Source organism: Astyanax mexicanus, chromosome 15 (genome assembly GCF_023375975.1).
Source record: "Astyanax mexicanus isolate ESR-SI-001 chromosome 15, AstMex3_surface, whole genome shotgun sequence".
In the NCBI taxonomy this organism is placed as follows: Eukaryota; Metazoa; Chordata; class Actinopteri; order Characiformes; family Acestrorhamphidae; genus Astyanax; species Astyanax mexicanus.
Genome location: NC_064422.1, coordinates 17,224,221 through 17,250,900, shown reverse-complemented (window position 1 = coordinate 17,250,900; position 26,680 = coordinate 17,224,221). Strand labels below are relative to the sequence as shown.

The window sequence follows — 26,680 nt, the reverse complement described above, 5'->3', positions numbered from 1 at the left end:
AACTCAAAATCTTTATGACCCTTTTTTTATTCCATAAGCTGCTGAAGAAGGGTAATGCTGCAGACTGGAACCACAGTGGGCGTGGCTAAAGGGTGGAGCATGTGTCAATCATTTTCGACTGCAGCCAATCAGATACTACACTTTCGTTGTCAATCACTTTTTATTAAGCCAATCCTCAGACACCCCAAGCTGTCTATCATTTTTTTACTGCAGCCAATCACCTTAACAGATCTGTCAAAAGAAGGCGGAAACTGCAGTGCTACCGGTTAAACGTAGCGCGATTTAAACTTCTGAACAACGGTGAAGCTGAATCTGTATGTGTTTTACAAAATACTATATTAACAGTTTAAACACATGTTTATGTGCTACTGGAGTTAGTCCTGCCTATATGCCGCACTTAAACAGAAGTAACTGAATGAAAGCGTTAGAAAAGACCTGACTTTAGATATTTTTAAATCAAAGATTAAAATACTCGATTTTGTGGAGTGGTACTTTCCTGACTTTTCACAAGTCAGGTCTTTTCTAACGTTTTCATTCAGTTACTTCTGTTTAAGAGCGGCATATAGGCAGGACTAACTACAATACTATGATTAACTGTGTTTAAACTGTTAATGTAGTATTTTGTAAAATATTTATACACATTCAGCTTCACCGTTGTTCAGAAGTTTAAATCGCGCTACGTTTAACCGGTAGCACCGCAGTTTCCGCCTTCTTTTGACAGATCTGTTAAGGTGATTGGCTGCAGTAAAAAATGATGGACAGCTTGGTCTGTCTGAGGATTGGCTTAATAAAAAGTGATTGAGAACGAAAGTGTAGTATCTGATTGGCTGCACTCGAAAATGATTGACACATGCTCCACCCAGAGGCGGTCTTTGCATAGAGGCATTGCTAGGCAACTGCCTTGGGCCCCTCCCACTGCAGCCCACTGTAGGGGCCCCCTGACTAGCTGCAAACTTCCCACAGACCTACAGCTGGTAATTGGGGCCCTTTGGACAGTAATTCACAGATAGTGCGTTCAGAAATGGTGATTTCTGTTTAAAATGGAAACAAAGACAACACAATAAATTACAAAGGAATACAGATTCCGTCCACACCCCCTCTCTTTCGCGTTAAAATAGAATATTCCATCCATGCCAGTGAACCGCGAACGCGCTGCTTGTGAAAGACGGAATTAAGGTGAAATTAAGTGTACAAGTGGGTTGTGAGAAGCCATGCTTCAAAAAGAAAAAAGAAGGAAGAGGCTAAACTAAAAACAGATGCTCTTCCAAAACTGATAAGCTTTTTTAGTGTGTCAGCACCACCTAACCCAAATGTTTTGGTGGAGGAGGAGGACGAGGAGGTGCCGTACTAGGGTTCTGTAGGTAGGGTAAATTCTATTATTTTTAGAAAAATAAGAAACGAAAATAAACCCAATGTTGACAAAAATATAATCTAACGAATTTCAAAACATAGAAACGAAAAACGTTAAAATGGTATTGATATATAACAGCTGGATCAAACAGTTTAGCGTCAGTCACAAGAAAAGCGCGCTCTCTCTCTCTCTCTCTTCAGCGCGAGGCTAGAAATAATTTGAAAACTCATTTTAGTTTAATAAATTAAGATGAGTGAGGACCTGTAAAGTTAATCAAATATTTTCAAATATAAAGGATAGGTTGAGGTTTTGGGGAGCTGTTTCAATTATTTGAAACTGAAACTAACTGAAACTGATATTATTCTGCGCACTAGATATATCTATATATATATATATATATATATATATATATATATATATATATAGATTTTGATTGTGTTTTAAATGAGTTTGTATTTTATATTAATTATTTTTTATTCATTTTAAATCTTTTTAGTATTTTATTGATCAAACACCCTTACACAAACTCTGCCTCCTCTCATATTTTCACTGTACATTTTGATGTGATTGATAATTATTCTTTATCATTAAGTTCAGTTACAATTCTAGATAAAAATTACTGATTGACTCACACAAATGCTCTCAGTCACACTGCTTTACTTTTTTTGGCATTCGGGTGTATATTTTATTTAAAGATATGTTTATTGATTGCACATATAAAAAGTACAATTAGCACTGAAAGCTTCAATGTTCTTTTTTAACTATTTTTTAAAATAAATATTTTCCATTTTGACATACAATGGTGTTATATCTGAAACTTATTTCTCGCATATTAATGTTGATGGGCCCCCTAGCTAAATTCGCTGAATAAATGTTGAAATAAATAAAGAAAGAAAGAAAGAAATGCACATATAAATAAATAAATAAATATATAAATCAATAAATAAGAAATGTATTTATTAACATATTTATTTACCTATACAATTATTTATTTATTTATATATATTTTTTATTCATTTATATGTGCATTTATTTACATATTTATTTATTTCAACACTTATTAATTTATTTATTCATATATATATTTCTTTCTACATTTATATGTGTGTTTATTTATTTATACTCATGTCATTTTTGGTCCTCCATACCCAGACAGTGTAAATAATTGATTGCTTGATTAATATTTAGTGTTGCAAACACAGCTTTTACAAAAACAATAAACAGAATAAAGAATAAAATAACATTACTCTTTCCTTATTTGAGCAGCTGGTTTATCTTCACAGCGAGACACGCAGTCAGTTTATGCGCTATTAAGATAGGAATGAACAAAAAGCAGAGCGCACCTCCATCTTAAAGGGAATGGATACAGACACACTGATTGGTTTATTTCAGTTATGCCCAAAACATACCCATGAATAATTAAGAGAATTAAAACACGTGCCGTTCGAGCTGCGCAAGGCGTATTCTTCGCACCCTCACGATACCAAAGACACAGGGCACACCACTAAATTCAACTGCGCAGAGTGCAATTAACTAGTGCGCTATAGATTGCTGAAATAGGGCCCTCAGTGTCTCACTTGTCGTTCCCTTTAAGAGGCAGGTGCGCTCTGGCTTTTTCGCGTTGAGATCAAAAGCTGGATCTGCATGCTGCAGCATGCAAGTCACTCCTGCATGGCTAATAGGATAGAATTTGGCAGCTGACTGTTGACTGTTGTCAGGGTTTTAATCAGTCAGTGGCGCACCTAAGTTTTCCATCACTAAGATAGAAACATGCCAGATATTTACCTGAACACACCTCACTTCCAGACCACCACGCCCATCAGTGTAGATTTATTTCTAAACTCTGACAGTGTTTTCATGGCGCGGGTGAAAGGCATGAAAATAGACTGTTGACAGGGTGTAAGATAGCAATGAGCATCACAATATGCAAGAAGCAGGGTGTTTGATAGGGCCCACTGCATTTGACAAACCCAGAACACATCCTAAAATAGGTATTCTGCTCTCTAAAAGTGAAGAACATTGAAACACAGCAGTCAGGATGATCTATTGTTGATTTATTTGCAAATTATTGTTAATGGGTGGATACTGTTTACCTCAAAGCCCTTATATAACAGCACAGAGCACCTGATACACACACACTTACATTCATACACACACATACACTCACACACTCCACATCATGTACAATCAAGTATAAGAAATCAGCATTAACCAACATCCACCTCCATTCACTCCACTTTAGTCCATGCTTTAGTCCATGCTTACAAACATTTGTGGGAAGACACGCCTATTTTTGGCTACTGTAGGTCAGAACTATACAGCTTTATGCTACTATACTATTCATGCAGGCAAGAAGATCTTCTGGATGGCTGATGACCCCAATCAACCGTTTGTGCTCAAGATTCCTCCAGTTATCTCCAGTTTCCTCACAGAAGTGACAGAACAATGAATAACGTAAACTGTTAAAGAGGACTTAAAGATACTTAAAGAACATTTAGAGGATCTTCATTGTTGGAACTGTTGAGGATCCTTCAAAAAAATGCTCTTAGAAGAACCCATCCTCAAGGATAAAAGACTTTGCAAAAAGCTACATTTTATTAACTATGACTATGCTTTAAAAAGGGCCAAAAATCAATAAGAAACCTCAATTTAAAGGAGTGGAAGAACCTCTTAAGGTGGTTTACAAAGAATTCTTCTTCAAGAATAGAATTTTAAAAGAATAAAGTTGCGTAAAGCATCATAAGAAGTTCCTCCAAGTTTTTTAACCGTGAACACTGTGAAAAAAATTAAATGAGTACTTCCTCGAATAACCTCTAAGAACTACAGGCTCCTCCAGGAATTCAAACATTCCCTAGTGCTTTTAGAGGTGCTTGTGAGAACTTGTGAGGCTGTTAAAATCCCCAGTATGAAGTTTGGTTCCTCCAACAACTTATCTAAATTAAGGTCTATGCTACAATTTGAGGATCTTCTTAAGCTTATCTGACTGCAATAAACTTTTAAGCCCTTTATAAAGGTGTTCATACTGAAGAAGTGGTTCTTCTAAGAATGTTTTCTTAAAAAGTTCCTTAAAACAGATTAGAAAAAATGAAGACCCTCGAAAAGTTCTTTAAGCATCTAGACCTGTAGTCTCCAGTCCTCTTCCTGGAGAGCTACCTTTCTACAGGTTACAATTCCAATTCAAATCTATCCCACCCAATTCAACATATTAAGGGCTTCTGGAGGAATTCATGACTTTGGACCCAAAGCCTTGAAGGTAGGAAGGTAGCTGTCTAGGAACAGAGTTGGAGACCACTGATCTTGACGTTTTAATAATGCAGTAAGAGGACAACATTTTGAGGCAATTTTAGCTGTTTGATTTTAGGGAACTTTTTCTTAAAGGTTCCCCAAAGCAACTTAAGTGGTTCCTCCATAGTTTTCAAACGAAGAACCCTTTAAGGTTCCTTAAGAACTTATATTTTTAACAGTGTAGCCTAAAAATCCTCCAGCATCTTTAACTCAGAGTAGTTCTCTGAGAAATCAACTTTTTTAAAACCTTGCAGGCAACTCTAAGAGCATTGATGACGTTTGCCAAGGAACTGTTAAAAGTGTGAGGTCCTTGAGGAAAATTTAGGGACATTTTATCTTCTGTTCTGAAACTGTGGAGGAACCCCCTTAAGGTGCTTTGAAGAACCTTCAAGAAAAGGTTTTAAGAAGAAAATGTTCCTTGAAACAATTTAATCATTCTTGAAGGTGTCCTTAATGCAGCTTTAGGGAGTCCATAGTTTTAAATGAAAGAACCCCCAAGAGTTCCTCAAAAACTCTTAAGAGTTCCTCAAGAATCCCCTAAAAGTTCCTCCAGAGCCCCTAAGAGTAACTCCAGAACCCCTAAGAGTTTCTTCAGAGCCTCTAAGAGTTCCTCAAAAACCCCCAAGAGTTCCTCAAGAACCTCAAGAGTTCCTCAAGATCCCCTTAGTGTTCCTCCAGAGCCCCTAAGAGTAACTCCAGAACCCCTAAGAGTTCCTCAAGAATCCCTTAGAGTTCCTCAAGAACCCATAACAGTTCCTCAAGAACCCCTAAGAGTTCCTCAAAAACCCTTAAGAGTTCCTCAAAAACCCTTAAGAGTTCCTCAAAAACCTCTAAGAGTTCCCCCAGAAACCCTAAGATTTCCTCCAAAAACCCTAAGAGTTCCTCAAGAACCCCTAAGAGTTTCTCCAGAGCCCCTAAGAGTATTTCCAGAACCCCTAAGAGTTCCTCAAGAACCCCAAGGAGTTCCTCAAGAGCCCATAAGAGTAACTCCAGAGCCCCTAAGAGTTCCTCAAGAATCCCTAAGAGTTCCTCAAGAACCCCTAAGAGTAACTCCAGAACCCCTAAGAGTTCCTCAAAAACCCCTAAGAGTAACTTCAGAGCCCCTGAGAGTTCCTCAAAAACCCCTAAGAGTAACTTCAGAGCCCCTAAGAGTTCCTCAAGAATCCCTAAGAGTAACTTCAGAGCCCCTAAGAGTTCCACAGTGTAGTCCTCTCCACATACAGTATAACCACTAATAGCTCTGAAATGTCTCCAGGTCAGTCCTGCTGGGTATCTATGGAGCTTTCACCAAGAATGCTGAGGCAACAAGGGCAATAATGCAGTAATGCTGGAAAATATGCGATTAGCCTTTACCGGGAGTGATTAACGTTCTGCCGCCTACTGTAATCCATTCAGACTGGAATGTGGCTGGAGGAGAGGCTTTTCCAGTTTAGGTTCTGGTTCTTCTGTAAATCAGAGATAGAACCGATCAGCTGATGAGAGGAGGAGCTACACTGAAAAAAGAAATATGAGTAAAATTTACTTTAAAAAAGTTTCACAGCTTTCTGCATTTGCTTTTTTTAAGTAAATTTAATTTCAGATGAATTCAAGTAACTTCAACTCAGTTTCAAGACTTAAATGTTACATAGAGTAAACAAGTGAACTGAACTTCAGTCAATCCTTTCTTTTAGTAAACTTTACTTAATTTCTGCATACAATATTACCTAATTACAATAACTTAATTTATACAATATTACTCAGATCATTTATGATACATGATATATAACAATTCCTGAAATTTAAATATTTGTAGTTAAAACACACATTCAAATATTTATTTTGAAAAAAAAAAAAAAACAGACCAAGTCTCACTGTTTCAACACATGGATGGCATGTAATACATTATTTTTAGTATACTAAAAATAATGTATTACATGACATTCATGTGTTGAGACAGTGTAATATGTGTGTTTTAACTAAAAATATTTAAATTTCAGGAATTATAATATATTATGTATCATAAATGATTTGAGTAATATTGTATAAATTATGTAATAGTAATTAGGTAATATTGTATGCAGAAATGAAGTAAAGTTTACTAAAAGAAAGGATTGACTGAAGTTCTGTTCACTTATTTACTCTATGTAACATTTAAGTCTTAAAACTGAGTTAAAGTTACTTAAATTTATCTGAAATTAAACCTACTTAAAAAAACAAATGCAGAAAATTTTACTTATTGTTTTTTTTCAGTGTAATTGGGATTTGAAATTAACTCCTACAGAGTGGGGGTTTGAGCTAAACTCATTCAGAGTGGGGGTTTGAGATGAACTCGTTCAGAGTGGAGGTTTGAGATGAACTCATTCAGAGTGGGGGTTTGAGCTAAACTCATTCAGAGTGGGGGTTTGAGATGAACTCGTTCAGAGTGGGGGTTTGAGATGAACTCGTTCAGAGTGGGGGTTTGAGATGAACTGCTGTAGATCTGTAGGTATTAGAAGCTCTGTGAGGAAGCTGTGAGATCTAGTCCTCGTGGTGTGAGTTAGCATTGCTGTGTGAATGTCTACATTGGCTGTACGCAAAACAAAGCTCCTCCTACAGGAGAAAGTTCATAAAACAACAAAAAAACGAAGACAGTCCAGTCATTGTATCCCCACCAAATCAGTGATGGGAGGAGCCCAGACCATCAGTTCCTGATACTTATGGAAGAACAAACACAAGCGTGAAAGATAACTGTCCTCCTGATACGGCAACGACTTCTCCTTCAGATACCGAGACACTATCGGCTTCACCTACAGAGAGAGCGAGAGAGAGAGAGAGAGAGAATTAAATATTTTATATTCAGTACAAGTACAGCTTTTATTGTTATATAGAGTTAATTACAGGTAGACACTCTCACTGAACACTGACTTTATGTTTATTTGGGTTTAGTATTCTAGTGTTATATAGAGTTATTTACAGGTAGACACTCTCACTGAACACTGATTTTATGTTTATTTGGGTTTAGTATTTTAATGTTATATAGAGTTATTTACAGGTAGATACTCTCACTGATCACTGACTTTATGTTGTTTATTTGTGTTTAGTATTCTAATGTTATATAGAGTTAACCTCTGGAACATAATCAAGAGGAAGATGGATGATCACAAGCTATCAAAACTGGAGTGGCATAAAGTTATCCAAAAGCAGTGTATAAGACTGGTGGAGGAGAACAGGCCAAGATGCATGAAAACTGTGATTAAAAACCAGGGTTTTCGCATCAAATATTGATCTAAACCTAAAACTTTATGAATAGGAACTTGTTTTCTTTGCATTATTTGAGGTCTAAAAGCTCTGCATTTTTTGTTATTTCAGCCATTTCTCATTTTCTGCAAATAAATGCTCTAATTCTTATTTGGGAGAAATGTTATTAGTAGTTTATAGAATAAAACAGCAATGTTCATTTTACTCAAACATAAACCTATAAATAGCAAAATCAGAGAAACTGATTCAGAAACTGAAGTGGTCTCTTAATTTTTTCGAGAGCTGTATATTTGATTTTTTTCCGACACATTATTTTTATGATTATCTGACCAATTAAGGTTAATCTGATTTGTCCAATAATCCTAAAAGTTATGCCCCATGTGACCCAACAGTGTTAAAGAGATCTAAATCTTGTCACTAAAACATCAGTATGTTCTATAATCTGTGCATTCCATTCCTCTCAGTCTGATTAAAGTGGTTTAAGCTGTTATGGTACAGTGAACAGAAATTCACTGGAAATGAGACTTAATTCCCAGTTTTGCTTGATGTAGACATACTTAATAAATATACAGCTCTGTGTGAAAGTTCTGATCCCAAATAGTACAAATACTTGTTGAGCCAGGGCACTAAACAGATCCTAGCTGTAGGAACTTTACACTGACATCTCAAACGTCATTGGACAGGAAATAGTATGTCTTCTATTACGTATTCCTGGTACACACGATACTGTAGATCATGGAATGCTAAATACCCATCCATCTGCACCCACTTTCTGAACTCACTCCAACTCCCATAATTCACCTGGCCTTATCATGAGCACACAAATGGCATCAAAATAGGGTCAAATGTTTTGAGAAGCAAAAATATAATCCATAACCAAGATATTTTAATTTGAAAATGAGAGGACTATTATAGATATAAAGAATTTTTAATTCAAGTTTGTGAAGAAAATATTGAATATTGAATAGAGAGCTTAATATTCCGTTTTGGGGTTTACCTTCATTAAAAAAATCTGTTTTCACTTTTAGTTGTTTTTTTTTTCACTTTTACACTTCTCTCTGTCTTGCTTTCAGTTTGAGAATTTTCTTACTATTAGTTTTGACCCTGTATTATGGGGGGGCAGGGACTAGCCGGTCATTGGCTGCTGGAAATAAACCCGCCCATTAAACTCATTCCACTTACTCACGTCAGCAAAAGCCCTTATGAAGCCAAAACCGAAAGCAGAATATTGAACTCTATATTCACTATTAAATATTCTGATTTTAGAATTCTTGATTTAAATAATAGTCCTCTGGTTTTCAAATAAAAATTTCTTGGTTATAGATTATACTTTTGGTTCTTAAAACATTTGACCCTACCACACTCCACTGTTTCATGACTAACCCAATGACATGTACGTTTAAATTGAATGCAGCACAAGACTTGGATCCTAGTATGGCTTCCTGTGCAAATATATTTTAAATATCCAGCACTGTGTAAAAGTCTTGCTTAAATAAAGAATTCTGTTAAAACAGACCCAAATGAAAAAAGGACAGAATTTGAATCTCTCAGCTCCGACTTTCAAATCACATGTAAATATGTGAGAAAATGTTCTTGTAGGAGTGATTCTGTATCCTTTAAAGACAAGGACACCAGTAAACAAGGGCTAATCTAGAGCAACAAACTGATTTACTTAGAATATTGAAGACTAAAAAAATGTTTGACATTAAAATATAAACATTTCAGCTTTTATTTCAAGATAATTACATCTGGATCTGATACACAGTTCAGAAGATTCAGCACCTCCTGTCTGAACCCACCCAATTTTCTTATGAGCAAAACTATTGAAACAAATAAACTTAAAATAGATTAAAGTGAATAAGACTGCATCAAGCCTGTGACCCAAAATCACTAAACTTTTAAATTATTCTTCTGTGATGCTTTTCCAGTCAGTAAGTTTTGGGTCAATATCTTGCTGTATGATGAAGGATCTCCTAATTAGTGTGGTTGCATCGTTCTTCAAATTGAGAGATACAATATTTCTGTAGACTTCTGTGCTCATTATACATCATCAATGAAGATTAATGAACGGTTAATGAACCGCTTTCCTTGGTCTACCTGTTTGACATCTGTTATATAGTACACCAGTGGCGACTTTCTTCTTTAGGACATCCCAAACTGTTGTTCTGGCTATGGACAATATTTGAGCAATAGCTCTGATTAAAGCTTTACAGTTGCTTGTTTTTCACCCACAGACAGCTCTATGGTTTTCATGTTAGTTACACCTCTAACTATAAATGCACAGTCTGAACGTAGACATTCAGCCCCCTTATTGTTCGAATAATCACTCACCTGTGCAACAAAACACACCTGAAAGTCACATATTTCCAAGTTCCAATACTTTTGCTCATAAGAAAAATGGGTTGGTTCAAGACAGGAGGTGATATCTTTTGAACTGTTTATTAGATTCAGATGTAAATACCTGGTAATAAAAGCTGAAATGTTGATATTTTGTCTCATTTTTGTATCTTTTATTGTCAAACCCAAATGTTTTCAGTCTACAGTAAAAATAAAAGGATCGACCTCACTGTTCCAATACTTTTGGAGGGCACTGTATTAGATTAGCTATAATTATAAAACCACCTGCTTGATATTGTGTAGGTAGCCCTGGTACAACTAAACATGCTGACCTGCTGAGGCCTGAACTCCACAAGAAGGGTACCCATTACCCTGTCACCGATTCACCAGTTTTGGTAGGTAGTGATCACTGCATGCAAGGAACACCCATAATACCTACTCTACCTGATATGTGTGTGTGTGTGTGTGTCTGTTAACCTTTAGGCACATGTTGTCAGAGAGTGAGGGGAAGAGGTGGTGTTCTACGTGGCAGTTGATGAGCGAGTGTCCGAACGTCCAGTCCAGCAGGGGGTTCCGGGGCAAGTTCAGGACTCCGTGGGTCATCTGATAAATACGTTTAGGCCTCCGAGACGGAGAAAACATCGGCAACCCAATGTGCTGCACACATGCAAAAAAACAAACAACAAACAAAGAAAATTTAAAGTGACAGTACAATAGAAATCATACCTAAACTCCAGTGGGGAAAACAAGTATTTGATACTGATCACTGCTAATGATGCAAGTTTTCCCACCTACAAAGAATGGAGTGGTCTGTAATTTTATAGTATATCAATGAAGATTCAAGAGCGGTTAATAAATCATTTTCCTTGGTCTACATCATGTTCGACATCTGTTTTTTAGTACACCAGTGACGACTTTCTTCTTCAGGAAAATTCCAAACGGTTTTACTGGCAATGGCCAATATAGCACAGATTGATTTTTCATCTTCTCTCAGCTTCATAGTTGCTTATATTTCACACATAGACAGCTCTCTGGTTTTCACGTTGGTCAGAAAATAACTTTGTACGATTTTTTAATCATGTGTTTGCTTTTTATTGCATAATAAAGAAATAAATGTTTGATCAAATAGAAAAACAGAATTCATTTTTGGTACAGAAACCTTTATTTTCAATTACAGAGGACAGATGTTTCCTGTAGGTTTCAACAAGTTTCCACACACTGCAGTTGTTAGAAGTTTTGGGTCATTGTCATGCTGGAAGACCCAGCCACAAACTATCTTTAATGCTCTTACTTCCCACACAACTCATTTTGTACTATGCACTTTTTCTCATAGTTATTCTGTCAACCACTGAACTCTGGATCTTCTCACTTCCACATACACATACATACTAGGTATCTGCACATGTATATAGCATTGTATATCTATATATTCAGTCATATTTTATCTTACATCTACAGTGCAACACCTAAAAGGAAGGTTGTTGGCCAAAATCTTGCGATTCATGACCTTATGACTCCATTCATCCTCCCATCAATACAGTGCAGACATCCGGTCCCCTTTGCAGTAAAGCACCCCCAAAATATGATGCCTCCACCCCCATGCTTCACAGTTGTTCATTAGTGTGTATGGACAGTGAGAAAAATGTGTGGGTGGGCAGGGTTAATTAAATATGAATGAAGTTATGTAATCTCTTCTGTAAACAGAAACACACCCACAGAGACCCCGCTGGGGACCTGACGAGGGTCTGTGACCCTCATACTCTCTCACACACTCTCATACAGCACAATGAACAGCTAGCCTTTTCATACAGCTACACACAATCACATACACACACACAGAAAATAAACAAACACACAGAAAGGGAAGGGCTGAGTCTTCCTACAATCCACACAGTATCAAAGGATTCCATACACCCACACAAACACACACACACACACCTCACTCAATCAGCACAAATACCGACACAAATACCACGCAGGATCAGCGCTAAATACAATACATCTCAGAGCGAGAAAAGTGTGCACGGATTGTTCTTTACTGAACGAACTCTGTGAACCAAAGCCCAGGTTAACCTCCTAACCCTGAGCCCCGCAAGCCAGCGCAAAACAATGCTCTGAGAGAGAAAGAGAGAGAGAGACATACACTCAGACTGAAAATTATAAACTATCCAAAACCATGCCCCTGCTACGAATCAGACCATTCACAATTACTGCTGTCAGACTGGAGCGCCTGCCTCTAAATGTAGGGATACTGATTTACACTTAGGAGTCAGGGCTACAGTCTCTTATTAGAGTGAATATTAACCCTTTAAAATGCCTTTTCCCTTATACAGACTATAGGTGTAGGTGATACAAAACCCTTTTTTCCTACAGGACACTTGGAGAAACTGCCTGAGAGTTGCAGATTTACTTAAATATTTTTTAATAGTTTCAATTACTATTACATTCATGTTTTTCAGGAATGTTCCTTATCAAACCTGAAAGCTTTGTATGTAATGCTTGAATAGAAATCATCAAGATTTAGGGATGTAATGTCAGGCAGACAATTGGCAGAAATCCTGGCTTGTTAAGGGGTTAAAGGACCATTAAGGATTATATTTTCAGTAGTAAATGACGTTCCTATTAGGCCTGTGCAGAGAGTCACGATATTTGTGTTTGTTTTGGCCTCATTCCCCAACACTAACTCCACCCCCAGGGTTGCCAATACACAACAGCGAGCGAGCGGTGCTGCAGCATGGAAGCTAGCAAGCAGGGCTGGTTCAGCTGAAACCTTAGCTGCTACACAGCCTAAAAGCCTCGGCATGTCTCAAAAAAGGTTACTGACCAAAGATAGAATAAAATATAGGCAACTATTGTCAGTGAGTTTGAAGGTTTCTCTGCCTCTCCTACTCGACTATAGATGTAAACAGCTCTGAAAAAAAATAAGACACCACTTAAAAATAATGAGTTGCTTTGATTTTACCAAATTGAAAACCTTTTGAATATAATCAAGAGGTAGATGGATGATCACAACCATCAAACCAAACTGAACTGCTTGATTTTTTTTTTGCGCCAGGAGTAAAGGCATAAAGCTATACAAAAGCAGTTTGTAAGACTGGTGGAGGAGAAAATGCCAAGATGCATGAGAACTGTGATTAAAACCAGGGATATTCCACCAAATATTAATTTCTGAACTGTTAAGACTTAATGAATATGAACTTGTTTTCTTTGCATTATTTGAGGGTCTGAAAGCTCTGCATCTTTTTTTTTTGTTATTTCAGCCATTTCTCATTTTCTGCAAATAAATGCTCTAAATGAAAACATTTTTATTTAGAATTTGGGAGAAATGTTTTTCGTAGTTTATAGAATAAAAAACAAGGTTCATTTTACTCAAACATATAAACATATAAATAGCACAATCAGAAACTGAAGTGGTCTCTTATTTTTGTTTTTTTTGTTAAATGTTAAACTAAGCAGTATATTACTAGGACCTGTAAAGTAGAAAACTCCAGCTCTAGGGTGTGTATTGTTGAAACAGTGGGATTCTCCAGTTTAACAGGCTTGTCTTAGGCTAACACAGCTAGGTTAGCTAACTACAGAAAAAGTCCAAATGAGCTGATTTATAATGTGCAAACAATAAAAATACCTCAAACGTATTCATTAGCTGATTAACTCACAGAGTATGACTCGTCATTGCTTGAGATGGTAGAAATTACGGAACTCACACTCCACTTGCACTGGATTGTGTAGATTCCGCCTCCTTAACTTGGCAACCTGAGTGAGCATTTGGGTAGGGGTGGGCAGGGCAGACAACTCTGTGCTGTTTTAAAATTTCACACTCGCTCTCATTTCCTACTGAAGGCTCCTTTAATATCGTGTGTGTGTGTGTGTGTTTGTGTGTGTCTTACCTGGAAGATGTTGACGTGGATGTATGGTAGGGAGAACATGGCTCGGGTTAGCAGCATCACCAGCAGAGCCGGACCACAGTCCAGTCCGGATACACTCCGCAGCAGCACATACTGAGAATACACACCCACACACACACACACTACTGTACGCACAACTGCCCACAGAGGCTGCCCCTTCAGCTGACCTACAACACACACACACACACACACAAAAGCATGTTAGTTTAAGGCCAGGTAAACTTGGCAGACAAAGAACCTGTACGTTTACACGTACACCCTGACTGCATTACCTGAAAATCTATAATATATATATCATATACATACAATATACCTTCAGCAATAACTACAATTTTAAACCTATACAGATACAGCCTACAGTGGTGATGGTTCAGCAGTTAGAGCCCTCCCCACTTAGGATATTAACTCTAAAATATCCTTAAAACATAAACACACTGCACTATAAGGAGCACTGGATTATCACGTGCACTATTAATAAACATCTATTTTCTGATCTATTTTAATTGGATTGGATTATAAGGCGCATTTTACGTGACACTAGTAAGGAACAGGGGTGTCGCCATGTTTTCCTTTCTAATTCCGTTAACAAAACTGTAATTCTAAAAAAAAAAAAAAAATTCAAAGTCAAATGAGCGCTGGATGTTAATCTACACAGATTTCTCTTGAGTAAAACACTTCGATTTATTTATAGTAAGCTTAAATGTCCAGATTTCCACTAAGGCTTGGTGCAGCAGCATTAGCATTACCAGCTAACCACCAGTGCTATTCAGTTAGCGGCTAAGTTCTAGTAAGCCAGAGCAATTTTAAATAGCAGTTTGTCCCAGATAACTTGTTTTAACACGATAAACAAAGCAAGCTACAGTCCAATATACGCACCTCTAAATGGCAAAATAACTGGTGCTCAGCACAGTTAGCGGCTAATGCTAATACTGCTCCAGCCTCGGTGCTAAACTGGAGAGCTGAACTGAAACTCCTGTGTAACCCTGTACTTCTGTGGAGTGACTTTGTCAATATCTTTGACATAGATAAAGATAAAATCACATTTTATGACAAATTTATGCAGAAAAACATTACATTTCAAAGGGTTCACATACTTTTTCTTGATACTGTACACTGTAGGATAAATGGCTGGACTTTTTGAGCATTTTTTGAGCATATCTCTCTCTCCTTTTCTCTCTCACTCACCCATGGCAACTACAGGTGTGATGATGGGTACAGCAAGCGGGGCAATAAACAGGTACACACTGCGGGGCAGAAAGGGTACTTTCCAGGTGCTGGAGTCTCCCAGACCAATGACATTAGTGTGGGCGTGATGCATCTTCACATGAGCCTTTACCCCCGCCCTCGCTGTGAACGACCCACACACCTGAAACCACACACACACACATGGACACACACACACATGCATACACACACACTATATATATTAGGAGTAGTAATCACAGGGCATCTCACAATAAAATATTAGGATGTTACCTAATGATGATATCACAATACAATATACTCCTAAACAATAAAAAAACAGGAATTATGGATATATTGTTTTTATTGTTTCTGTTAATTTGATTAACAAAGTAATGAAACAGTAACTTTAGTAAATCAAATTGGGGGGAGTATTATGGAGTTTATGTAAAAAAAAAAAAAAAATATATATATATATATATATATATATATATATATATGTATATATATATATATATATATATATATTGTATATACTGATATATTGTCCCACCCCTACTGTGTATACAAAGTACATAAATTCATTCTGCTTTTAAAAACTTGTGGACATCTTAGCTACTTCTGCAGTTATTGTTTATCATGGTTAGATTGCTCGACACCAATATTAAGTTAATAGACTTTGATTCACATTTTCTGAATAAAGTCAATCAAAAGAATTTGAAGAACTTTTAAAAGTATCCTCAAATGCAGTCAAAAATAACATCAAAAAAACATTATGATAAAACTGGCTCTCATCTGGACCACCACTGGAAAGGAAGACCAAGAGTTTCCTCTGTTGCACAGAATAAGAAGTTAATCAGCCTCAGGTGAGTTACCAGCCTCAGAAACTGCAAGGCCCTGGATAAGAGCCACCCAAATGCTTTTTTTAAACAGTTTAAATTTTTTACATTACATTATACTGCCACATGGTAGCATTGTTAGCACTGTCCCAGGCTACTGTTGTTAGCATTGTCCTACTTTAGCGCTGTTAGTGCTATCCCAGGTTAGCATTGTTAGCACTCCTTCAGGCTATCATTGTTAGCACTGTCCCACTTTGAAACTGTTAGCACTGTACCAGATTAACACTGTTAGCTCTGTCCCAGGTTAGCATTGTTAGCACTCTCTCAGAATATCATTGTTAGCACTGTCCCACTTTACAACTGTTAGAACTGTCCCAGGCTATTGTTGTTAGCATTGTCCTACTTAAGCACTGTTAGTGCTGTCCCATTTTAGCATTGTTAGCAATATCCCAGATTAGCATTGTTAACACTCTCCCAGGTTATTATTGTTTGCACTGTCCTCCTTTAACACTGTTAGAACTGTCCCATGTCAGCATTGTCAGCAATGTCACAGGCTATATTTGTTAACACTGTTCCACTTTTCCACTGTTAGCAATGTCCCAGATTAGCATTGTTAGTACTGTCCCGCTTTAGCACTGTTAGCTCTGTCCCAGGTTAGCATTGATAGCTATAACAGTTGATAATCCTTTATAAAGTATTTTCCACATCCAAACCTTTATTGATTAAGGTGTCTGCAGACATCTGATGAGGAGAATGAATGAATGAATGTAATTGGTTGTGTTTCTCACCTCAATAAAGAAGACAGCCCAGAACCTCTGCCAGGCTGCCGACTCACTCAGAGCTCCGTGACTGGCCAGGTGTGTTCCCTTCACCGTTATTACAGCATGAGCCACGCCCATCACCAGCAAACCCAGCACAAAACATGCTACCTGAGAGGATCCCAACAGCAGAAAAGCTGTGTGAAAGAGAGAGAGAGAGAGAGAGGGATATACAGTTGAAAGACTTTATCCTACAACAAAATCATGACCTGTCAATGAACCTTACCCATCAACACCTTACACTTCAACACCTTACGCATCAACACCTTATCCGTCAATACTTTACCCATATGCAATTTACTAATTACCTCCTTAATAATTCAACACCTTTCCCATCTGCACATTACCTACCCATCTGCACCCTAAAGCACCCAACCCACTGGCACAAAAACTATTTGCAACATATTCTGCAACTTAATAATCAGAATCTTTCGCACCTGCTCCTTACCTACCAGTACATTACCCTTCAGCACCTTGCCCAACTGCATGTTTTCCTTCAGTACCTTACCCAGCACTTACCTTACCCATTAGCATCTTACCTTTCAGCAACCTAACCATGAGCAACTTACCGTTCAGGACCTTACCCATCAGCACCCCTACCCTTCAGCAACCTTACCATCAGCATCTTAACCTTTACCACCTTACCCTTCAGCACCATACCCTTCAGCTCCTTAACATTTAACACCTTAACATTAAGCACCTTACCCATCAGCACCTTATCCTTCAGCACCTTACCCATCAGCACCTTATCCTTCAGCACCTTACCCATCAGCACCTTATCCTTCAGCACCTTACCCATCAGCACCTTATCCTTCAGCATCTTACCCATTAGCATCTTAAGCTTCAGCACCTTACCCATTAGCATCTTAAGCTTCAGCACCTTACCCATTAGCATCTTACCCTTCCGCACCATAACCTTTAGCACCCTAATAATTAGCCATTATTATTAGCTAATAATTAACTTACCCTTCAGCACGTTACCCATCAGCACCTGTAACCTATGAACACTATATCCATCAGCACCCTTACCTTCAGCACCATACCCTTCATAGTACCTTATCCGTCAGCACCTTACCCTTCAGCACATTACCCATCAGCCCCTTATCCTTCAGCACCTGACCCTTCATAGCACCTTATCCTTCAGTACCTTATCCTACAGCACCTTAACCTTAAGCACCCTAATCATTAGCAACTTACCCATCAGCACCTATACCCATCAGCACCTATAACCTATAAACACTATATCCATCAGCATCTTAACTTTCAGCATCTTAACTTTCAGCACCTTAACCTTCAGCTCCTTACCCTTTATAGCACCTTATCCTTCAGTACCTTATCCTATAGCACCTTAACCTTCAGCACCTGACCCTTCATAGCACCTGACCCTTCATAGCACCTGACCCTTCATAGCACCTGACCCTTCATAGCACCTTACCCTTCAGCACCTTACCTTTAAACACTTTATCCATTAGCACCTTACCCTTTAGGACCTTACCCATCAGCATCTATAACCTATAAACACTATATCCATCAGCATCTTAACTTTCAGCACCTTATCCATCAGCACATAACCTTTAAACACTTTATCAATCAGCACCTTACCCTTTAGCACTTTAACATTCAGCACATTACCCATCAGCACCTTATCCTTTATAACCTTACCCATCAGCACCATAACCTTAAGCACTTTATCCATCAGCACCTTATCCTTCAGCACTTTATCTCTCAGCACCTTACCCATCAGCACTTTACTCATCAGCATCTTACCCTTTACAGCACCTTACCCTTCAGCACTTTACTCATCAGCATCTTACCCTTCAGCACCTTACTCTTCAGCACTTTAACCTTCAGCATCTTACCCTTCAGCACTTTACTCATCAGCAACTTACCCTTCAGCATCTTACCTTTCAGCACTTTAACCTTCAGCATCTTACCCTTCAACACTTTCTTCATCAGGGTCAGAGTATGCAGTATATACACAACACAATCCAAATCAATAAAATAGTACACTGATCCAGAACTCTTAGTATGTGTGTGTGTGTGTGTGTGTGTGTATGTTACCTGCAGGCAGGCTAATAAAGGCCATGGCCAGAATGCTGCAGTCGATGCCCCTCCTCTCCCACCAGCTGCTGTCCCGCACAGCCTTCTGCACCAGCCGGGTCAGCTCCATCATCAGGGTCTCCCTGTCCTGCTCCTGCTCCGTCCGGACCACTTGCTCCATCTCCCTGTCCTGCTCCCTCTCCCTCCACTCCTCCGGGACCTTCTGCATGCTGCCACCGATACGACCTACACACACCTCCACCTCCACACCTCTACCTCTACACACACCACTATAGTGCGCCCCTCACACACTCGATCTGCTCTGCCGGCGGGACATGTTTCAGACTGAGGCACAATAGAAACAGAGCTCTCTCTCTCTCTCCCTCTCTCTCTTTCTGTTTCTCTACGTCTCTCACCCTCCCCCCTTTCTCCCTCTCTTGCTCGCTCACTTGCTCTTTCTCTGTCACAGACCCCCTCCCTCCTCCCTCCTCCCTCCTGCGCTCTGGTTCCCACAGCTACGTGCTCAGCAGGATACAGAGAGAGAGAGAGAGAGATCTAAGATGACAGCATGTCTCTCTCTCTCTCTCTCTCTCTCTCTCTCTCTCTCTCTCTCTCTCTCTCTGTCACACACACACATACACAGGAACTAGCTGTGGCTGGAGGTTCAGTTTTTCTCCCCTCATGAATTCTGCATGAACCCCCCCTCCACACGCACACTCTCCACTTTCAGTGCAGGGCAGTGGGGAAGGGAGGGTGAGGGAGTGAGGAGACAGAAATAAATGGAGGAGAGAGAGAGAGGTGGGGAGAGAGAGGGAGAGATAGAGAAACAGTGAGTATCATGAGTGGTTTGTTTTCCTGTGTACTGATCCCTCAGTGTGTCCCGCAGGTCTAAGTACCACTGAGCCACTGGGGAGAACAGGGCCTGTGGGGGTGGAGTTTTGAAAAGGGGAGGTTCCTTCCAATAAGACCTCATTTAAATATCATTTGGGTATTCAAATACAGCATCCAGGGCTCCGGACTAACTTTTTCCCAACCGTCCCAGAAACATCCCAAAGCCTTACTAAGATTATTTTTACTGTACTGTGCAGTGGCATGCAAAAGTATTCATAGCCCTTGAACTTTTCCATATTTTGTCACAAACAAATACATTTAATTGGAATTTAATGTGGAAGACCAACACAAAGTGGTAGAAAAGGATACATGATACAAAACATTTTTTTTTTACAAATAAAAAGAACCCTTTTCTCTGAATGCACCAAATTGCATTCAGAAGTTGCCTGATGACTGACTAAAAAGAATCCATCTGTGTCTAATCTAATCTCAGTACAAATACAACTGCTCCGTGGCGGCTTGAGAGGTTGTTTAAGAGAATATTGGGGAGTTAACAGCATCATGAAGTCCAACGAACACACCAGACAAAATGTCAGGAATAAGGTTGTGGAGAAGTTTAAACAGGCTTAGTCTATTAAAAGGTTTCCAAAGCTTTGAACATGGAGAATTATGGAGAACTGATCAATCCATTATCCAGAAATGGAAAGAGTATGGCACAACTGTACAGTAAACCTACCAAGACGAGGCCGTCCACCTAAACTTACAGGCCGAACAAGGAAAGCACTGATCAGAGATGCAGCCAAGAGGCCCATGGTGACTCTGGATGAAATGCAGAGATCCACAGCTCAGGTTAGGGAATCTGTCCACAGGTCAACTATTAGTCATGCACTGCATAAATGTGGTCTTAATGGAAGAGTGTCAAAAAGAAAGCCATTGTTAAAAGAAAAACATAAAAATGACCATTTGCAGTTTGCCAGAAGCCATGTTGGTCAGATGAGACCAAAATTGAACTTTTTGGCCACAATGCAAATGCAATGTGTGGCATAGAATCAACACTGCACATCACTCTGAACACACCATCCCCACTGTGAAACATGGAGGTGTCAGCATCATGCTCTGGGGCTGCTTCTCTTCAGCAGGGACAGGGAAGCTAGTCAGAGTCGATGGGAAGATGGATGGAGCCAAATACAGTGCAATCCTGGAAAAAGAAAACCTGTTTGACTCTGCAAAAGACTTGAGACTGTGGCAGAGATTCACATTCCAGCAGGACAATGACCCTAAACATAAAGCCAGAGCAATAATGGAATGGTTTAAAACAAAAAGTCCAGACCTAAACCCAATCAAGAACTTGTAGCAAGATCTGAAAACTGCTGTTCACAAACGCTCCCCATCTAATCTGACTGAGCTTGAGCTGTTTTGCAAAGAAGAATGGGCAAAAATTTTAGTCATTAGATGTGCAAAGCTGGTGGAGACAAACCCTAAAAGACTTGCAGCTGTAATTGCAGAAAAAGGTCATTCCACAAAGTATTGACTCAAGTGCAAGCCACTGTGTTTTGTATATTAATGATTATTATTATTATAAAGCTGATTGGCTCCTTTTTGTTGAAGGGTGGGGCTTTATCAGTAATCAGACGCCATGTGGAGTGTTGGGAAAATTCTTGCTCATACTTAAACCAGCTTTAGCCGATGCTGTTGAGTCATGCCGCAGACTGTCCAGGATCTCACTGATGCCCTGATGCAGGTCCAGGAGGACATCCCTCAGGACACCATCTGCTGTCTCACCAGGAACATGCCCAGATATTGCTGGAGATGCATACTATGTAAATAAATAACATAATAAATAACACTCTCTACTTCCAATGCAGGGCAATGGGTAAGGGAGGGTGAGTGAAAAGAGATAAATAAATGGAGAAGAAAGGAACAGAATGGCAGAGAGAGAAAAAGAAAGGTAGAGAAAGAGTGACTTTCATGAGTGGTTTCGATGTGTACTGATCCCTCAGTTGTCCCGCAGGTCTAGTAAGTACCACTGAGCCGCTAGAGAGACCAGGGTAGAAGGGAGGTGGGGGTGGGGGGTTGTTGGGGGGTGTTGTGTTGAAAAGGGGAGGTTCCTTGTAATGAGGCCTGATTTAAATATCATGTGCTCACATATAGACAATAGAGAGTGACCATGCTAAACTGGAGAGCGGTCACTCGCCTAAACAACTGAAGTCTAATCTGCTTTCGGCTCCCGCCCTATCAGCACTCGGCCTTGTGGATGATAGGGAGCATTCCTCCAAAGAACACTGTGACTTTGAATCTCTCCCTGTTTACCTAACGACCCCCCCCCCCCCCACCTCCCGTACCCTTTCCCACGCCTTCATTGCTTGGTCTCTTGTGTATATTGTATGTGCCTATGTGCTGAGGTTTTTTTATGTTCCTACACTGTGCTCTTCAGGGCACAGTCTAGGGGTATGTTTTTTTTACCCTCTTCTTCCCCCTTGTATCCCTCTAACTGAAGAAATGATTGGCGGCGCGTGCACACGCTGCGGCTTACCCTGTCTTCCTATCCTGTCCTGTTTCCCCCTTGTATGTTATTGTATGGATGGGTTGATGGCTAATTTCGCTGGTTTGACCATGTGACAATAAAGGCAATTCTATTCTATTCTATTCTATTCTATTCTATATAACATCCAGGGCTCCAGACTAATTTTATTCCCAGCCGTCCCAGAATCGTCCCAAATATACAGCTCTGAAAAAAATAGGAGATGAATGAATAAGATGAATTTCTTTGATTTTACCTAATTGAAAACCTTTGGAATATAATTAAAAAATATATGGAAGATCACAAGCCATCAAACCAAGCTAAACTGTCTGAATTTTTGCACCAGGAGTAAAGGCATAAAGTTATCCAAAAGCAGTGTGTAAGACTGGTGGAGGAGAACATGCCAAGATGCATGAAAACTGTGATTAAAAAACAGGGTTATTCCACCAATTATTGATTTCTGAAGTCTTATAACTTTATGAATATGAATTTGTTTTTTATGAATATTAACTTTTTTTTTCTTTGCATTATTTGTCTAAAAGCTCTGCATCTTTTTTGTTTGTTTATTTTCTGCAAATAAATTCTCTAAATGAAAATATTTTTAATTGGAGTTTGGGAGAATTGTTGTCTGTAGTTTATAGAATAAAACAATGTTAATTTTACTCAAACATGTACCTATAAATAGCAAAATCAGAGAAACTGATTGGTCTCTTAATTAGTATTTCTAAAATATATATTTTAATATGACTACATCTCTTTCAAAACACATACAAAATAGTAAATAACAACAGCAGGGTTGCCAGTCTGTAGCTGTAAAACAAGCATGTCATTTTTATTAATCTTTATATTTCCAATCTGTGACAAAAACTTGCATGATCAAGAAATTGAACAATATTACAATGTTATAATTTACATAAAGAGTGCACCTCGATTTTTCACATTACACTATTTCACAAAAGTCAGTACACTACTCACATTTTTGTAAATCTTTTTTATATCCTTTTTATGGGACAGTGTGTGTACTGCTTGTTATATAGCTGTGTAATTGCTTTAGTGTAGATCATGAAAAGATATGATCAAATATATGCCATTTTTGCCAGAAATCCATTTTCCTTCTCATATGAGCTTCATATATTCAAATATTTAAATTGTATATTGCAAAGTTCCCTGCTGTGGGATTAATAAAAGATTATCTTTTTTAATTGACTTGTCATATCACCCTCTCATGTTCATCCTATCATATCAATCTAGCTATAACTTATATTTATTAATACATACAGTTCCTAGCTCGAGCCCAGAGAAAATTTACACAGTGCACTTTTCCCTAAATCCACAAGATGTCAGCATTTGTTTCTGATGAGCTGTTCTGAGTGTTGTAGGTAATATACAGCTCTGGAAAAAATGAGATCAACTAAAAATGATAAGTTTCTTTGATTTTACCAAATTGAAAATTGAAAAAATTAAAATCAAGAGGAAGATGGATGATCACAAGCCAACAACCAAGCTGAACTGCTTTAATTTTTGCACCAGGTGACAAAGTTATCCAAAAGCAGTGTGTAAGACTGGTGGAGGAGAACATGCCAAGATGCATGAAAACTGTGATTAAAAAACAGGGTTATTCCAACAAATACTGATTTCTGAACTCTTACAAAAACTTAGTGTTTTTCCAAGATAACCTTGTATGCAGCTTGATTTATGCATCATTCGCAAAGACTAAACGTCCCAATTTCAGCATTGCTGAAGCATCACCAGATCATCAACAATCTTCCACCAAATTTCAAAGTGGATGCAAGAAACTTAGGCTTGTACACCTCTGCAGGTCTCCACCTAAACTTTTGATGGCCAGATGTTGAGAAAAGCTAAAAATTGGACTCATCAGATCTTACTCCAGTTCTCTATATACCAATTCTTATGATTTTTTTTATGAAACTTCAGCCTGTCTCCTCTTTGCTTCCCATTGAAGGTCACTTTTGTAGCTTGTGTCCTGCCTCTAAGAGATTTTGAACTGTTCTTTCCATGCACTTCACCCCAGCTGCCATTTGCCATTATTTTTATAGGTTACTTGATGTCATCCTGCGGTTGCTGACTGACATTCAAAAAAGTTGACTGTCAGTCTCCAGACCTGAACACCACTGAAAAACCTCTGTAATCATGTAAGCTGTAAGTTGGATGGTCACAAGCCATAAAACAAAGCTGAATATTTAATGTCTATTATACATATAATCGGCTGAAAAAATATATATATACAGAGCACAATATCCAACAACAGTGAAACACTCCTCACTAATCACAGTTCATTTATGGGGGAGTGTTGCAAACACATTTTCACAAATGGCTAGATTGTTTTGCATAGTTTATTTTTTCCCCTTAATAAATAAAATCATCATTTAAAATATTAAAGTTTGTTTGATAATCTGAAAAATGTAAGTATGACAAAAAATGCAAAAAAATAAAAGAAATCTATAGGGGGCAAATACTTTTTTTTACACTACTGTATGTTTCATTTTAAAAATATACTTTTTTCTTTTGATTCTTAGATTTGTATTTTATTTTATTTTCACTGTATTTTTACTGTAGAGTGTGAGACGCTGCGGGGCAGAGTGTGAAGTTGAGACACAGCACATGCCAATACACACCCTGCACATGCCCACGCTATGCTCTTACACACACACACACACACACACTGCCAATATCCTCCACTGCCACTCAGCACCAACTGAAACCCAACCTCACCGACCCCACCAGGCACTACGAGTACACCCTATACACTCACACACACCCACACACACAAATTTAGAAAGCTTACAAAGTTTAGAGTCAGATTATGAATAAAACATACATAAATCACCGCCATCTAAAACACAACCACACTTTAATAAAGCTAATAATTCATGATTAATAACCAATAATCAACAGAACAGGTTGTGTCTTTAGCACAACATCTCAAAAGTTTCGAGATTAGAGTATGAAGGCCTTCTGTCTTTGCTTAGCTCAGAGACATGTGCAGGATATCCTGCAGCCACATGTGTTGCCAGTTTGAATCCTGGTTATGTAGCTTGCCATCAGCTGCCAGAGCCCTCAGAGAGCACAATTGGCCTTGCTCTTTCTGGGTGGATAGTGGCCAGATGGCTCTTTCTCCACATCACTCCTAGGGTGATGTCGATCAGCACAAGGCATCTGTGAGCTGATGTATTGGAGCAATGCTGCATCAGCAGCAGTTTGATAAGAGGCGGTGGCTGACTTTACATGTATCGGAGGAGGCATGTGCTAGTCTTCACCCTCCTGGTGTGTTGGGGAATCACTAGAGATAGGGGGAGTCCTGATGAGTGGGTTGGGTAATTGGACATGTATATTAAGGAGAAAATGGGAAAATCTTTTAAAATAAAATTCTAAATATGGATGCCATATAGAACCTGTACATACCTGTATATCTCCATACCCAACCGCACTGTATCTTATCTTATATCGAGATTAGAGGTGCTTAACAATTGTGCAGTTTTCACCAATAAACTTAGGGCCCTATTGTATACACTCTGCAAGGCGTGCAACAATGCTCTTTGCTATCCTACACTGCACCTGCGCTGGTAACATAGGAATAAATCTACACTGATGGGTGTAGAGGTCTGGAAGTGAGGTGTGTTCAGGTTAATTTCTTGCTTATTGCTATTTTGGCAAGAAAACACAGGTGCACCACTGACTGAAATGAACCTATACAACAGAATAAACAGAATAAAGCATATAATAACATTGCTGTTCCCTTAAATGAGCTTCTGAAGTACCTTCACAGCGTGAACGAGAAGATCTGGTTTCTCTGCTGAGCACTGTTAAGATATGAATGCACCAAAGTCAGGATTAAAATAACTAGTATATGCATTTAGCATGTTTTGAGTCACACATTGCCTATTTTTTGTGCCCTCGCAATACCAAAGACACACCGTCACTCCCCCTAAGTCCACCTACGCGATGCACAATTGAGTGCACATAGTTTTTCACTCAAATATTGTAATCATCTACTGTACATCCATTATCATCACAGACCAACTATCAACTTCTTGCTTTTTCATTAGTGTGAATATTTCCAACACTCCAGGTCCTCTCGCTGTATAAACACCTGTATGTGAGAGAGTGTGTTAGTGATGGTCAGTGAGCAGAATGGTCGGTGAGGGGTTCATAATGAACAAACAAAGGCTTCAAACACTTCCTCTCTACTTGGTAATCCAGCAGCTTTCCTGCCTGGCCTGCAGGCCTCCACTCTTTCACCAAGTGTGTGAGTTTATATTTCGGTCTTTACTAGAGACGCACTAAGAACTGGAACTCAACAAAATGAAACATTAGTTCATTTTAAGTCTGAATTC

At 38.7% G+C, this 26,680-nt stretch overlaps 3 protein-coding genes across 3 annotated transcripts in view; 2 read left to right on the top strand and 1 right to left on the bottom strand.

Annotated features, from left to right (window-relative positions):
* chst3b (carbohydrate (chondroitin 6) sulfotransferase 3b) overlaps positions 1-26,680 on the top strand; it is a 303,775-nt gene that overhangs the window by 134,864 nt on the left and 142,231 nt on the right. The window lies entirely within an intron of this gene.
* The window catches only part of zgc:92749 (elongation of very long chain fatty acids protein), a 238,241-nt gene that overhangs the window by 69,749 nt on the left and 141,812 nt on the right, over positions 1-26,680 (top strand). The window lies entirely within an intron of this gene.
* fads6 (fatty acid desaturase 6) lies at positions 6,843-19,396 on the bottom strand. The gene is made up of 6 exons (XM_022662972.2): positions 18,995-19,396; positions 16,904-17,070; positions 15,280-15,460; positions 14,077-14,261; positions 10,667-10,846; positions 6,843-7,401 (listed from the first exon to the last, which is right to left on the bottom strand). The coding sequence occupies exons 1-6, from the start codon at positions 19,200-19,202 to the stop codon at positions 7,252-7,254; spliced, it is 1,071 nt and encodes a 356-aa protein (XP_022518693.2). The 5' UTR covers positions 19,203-19,396; the 3' UTR covers positions 6,843-7,251.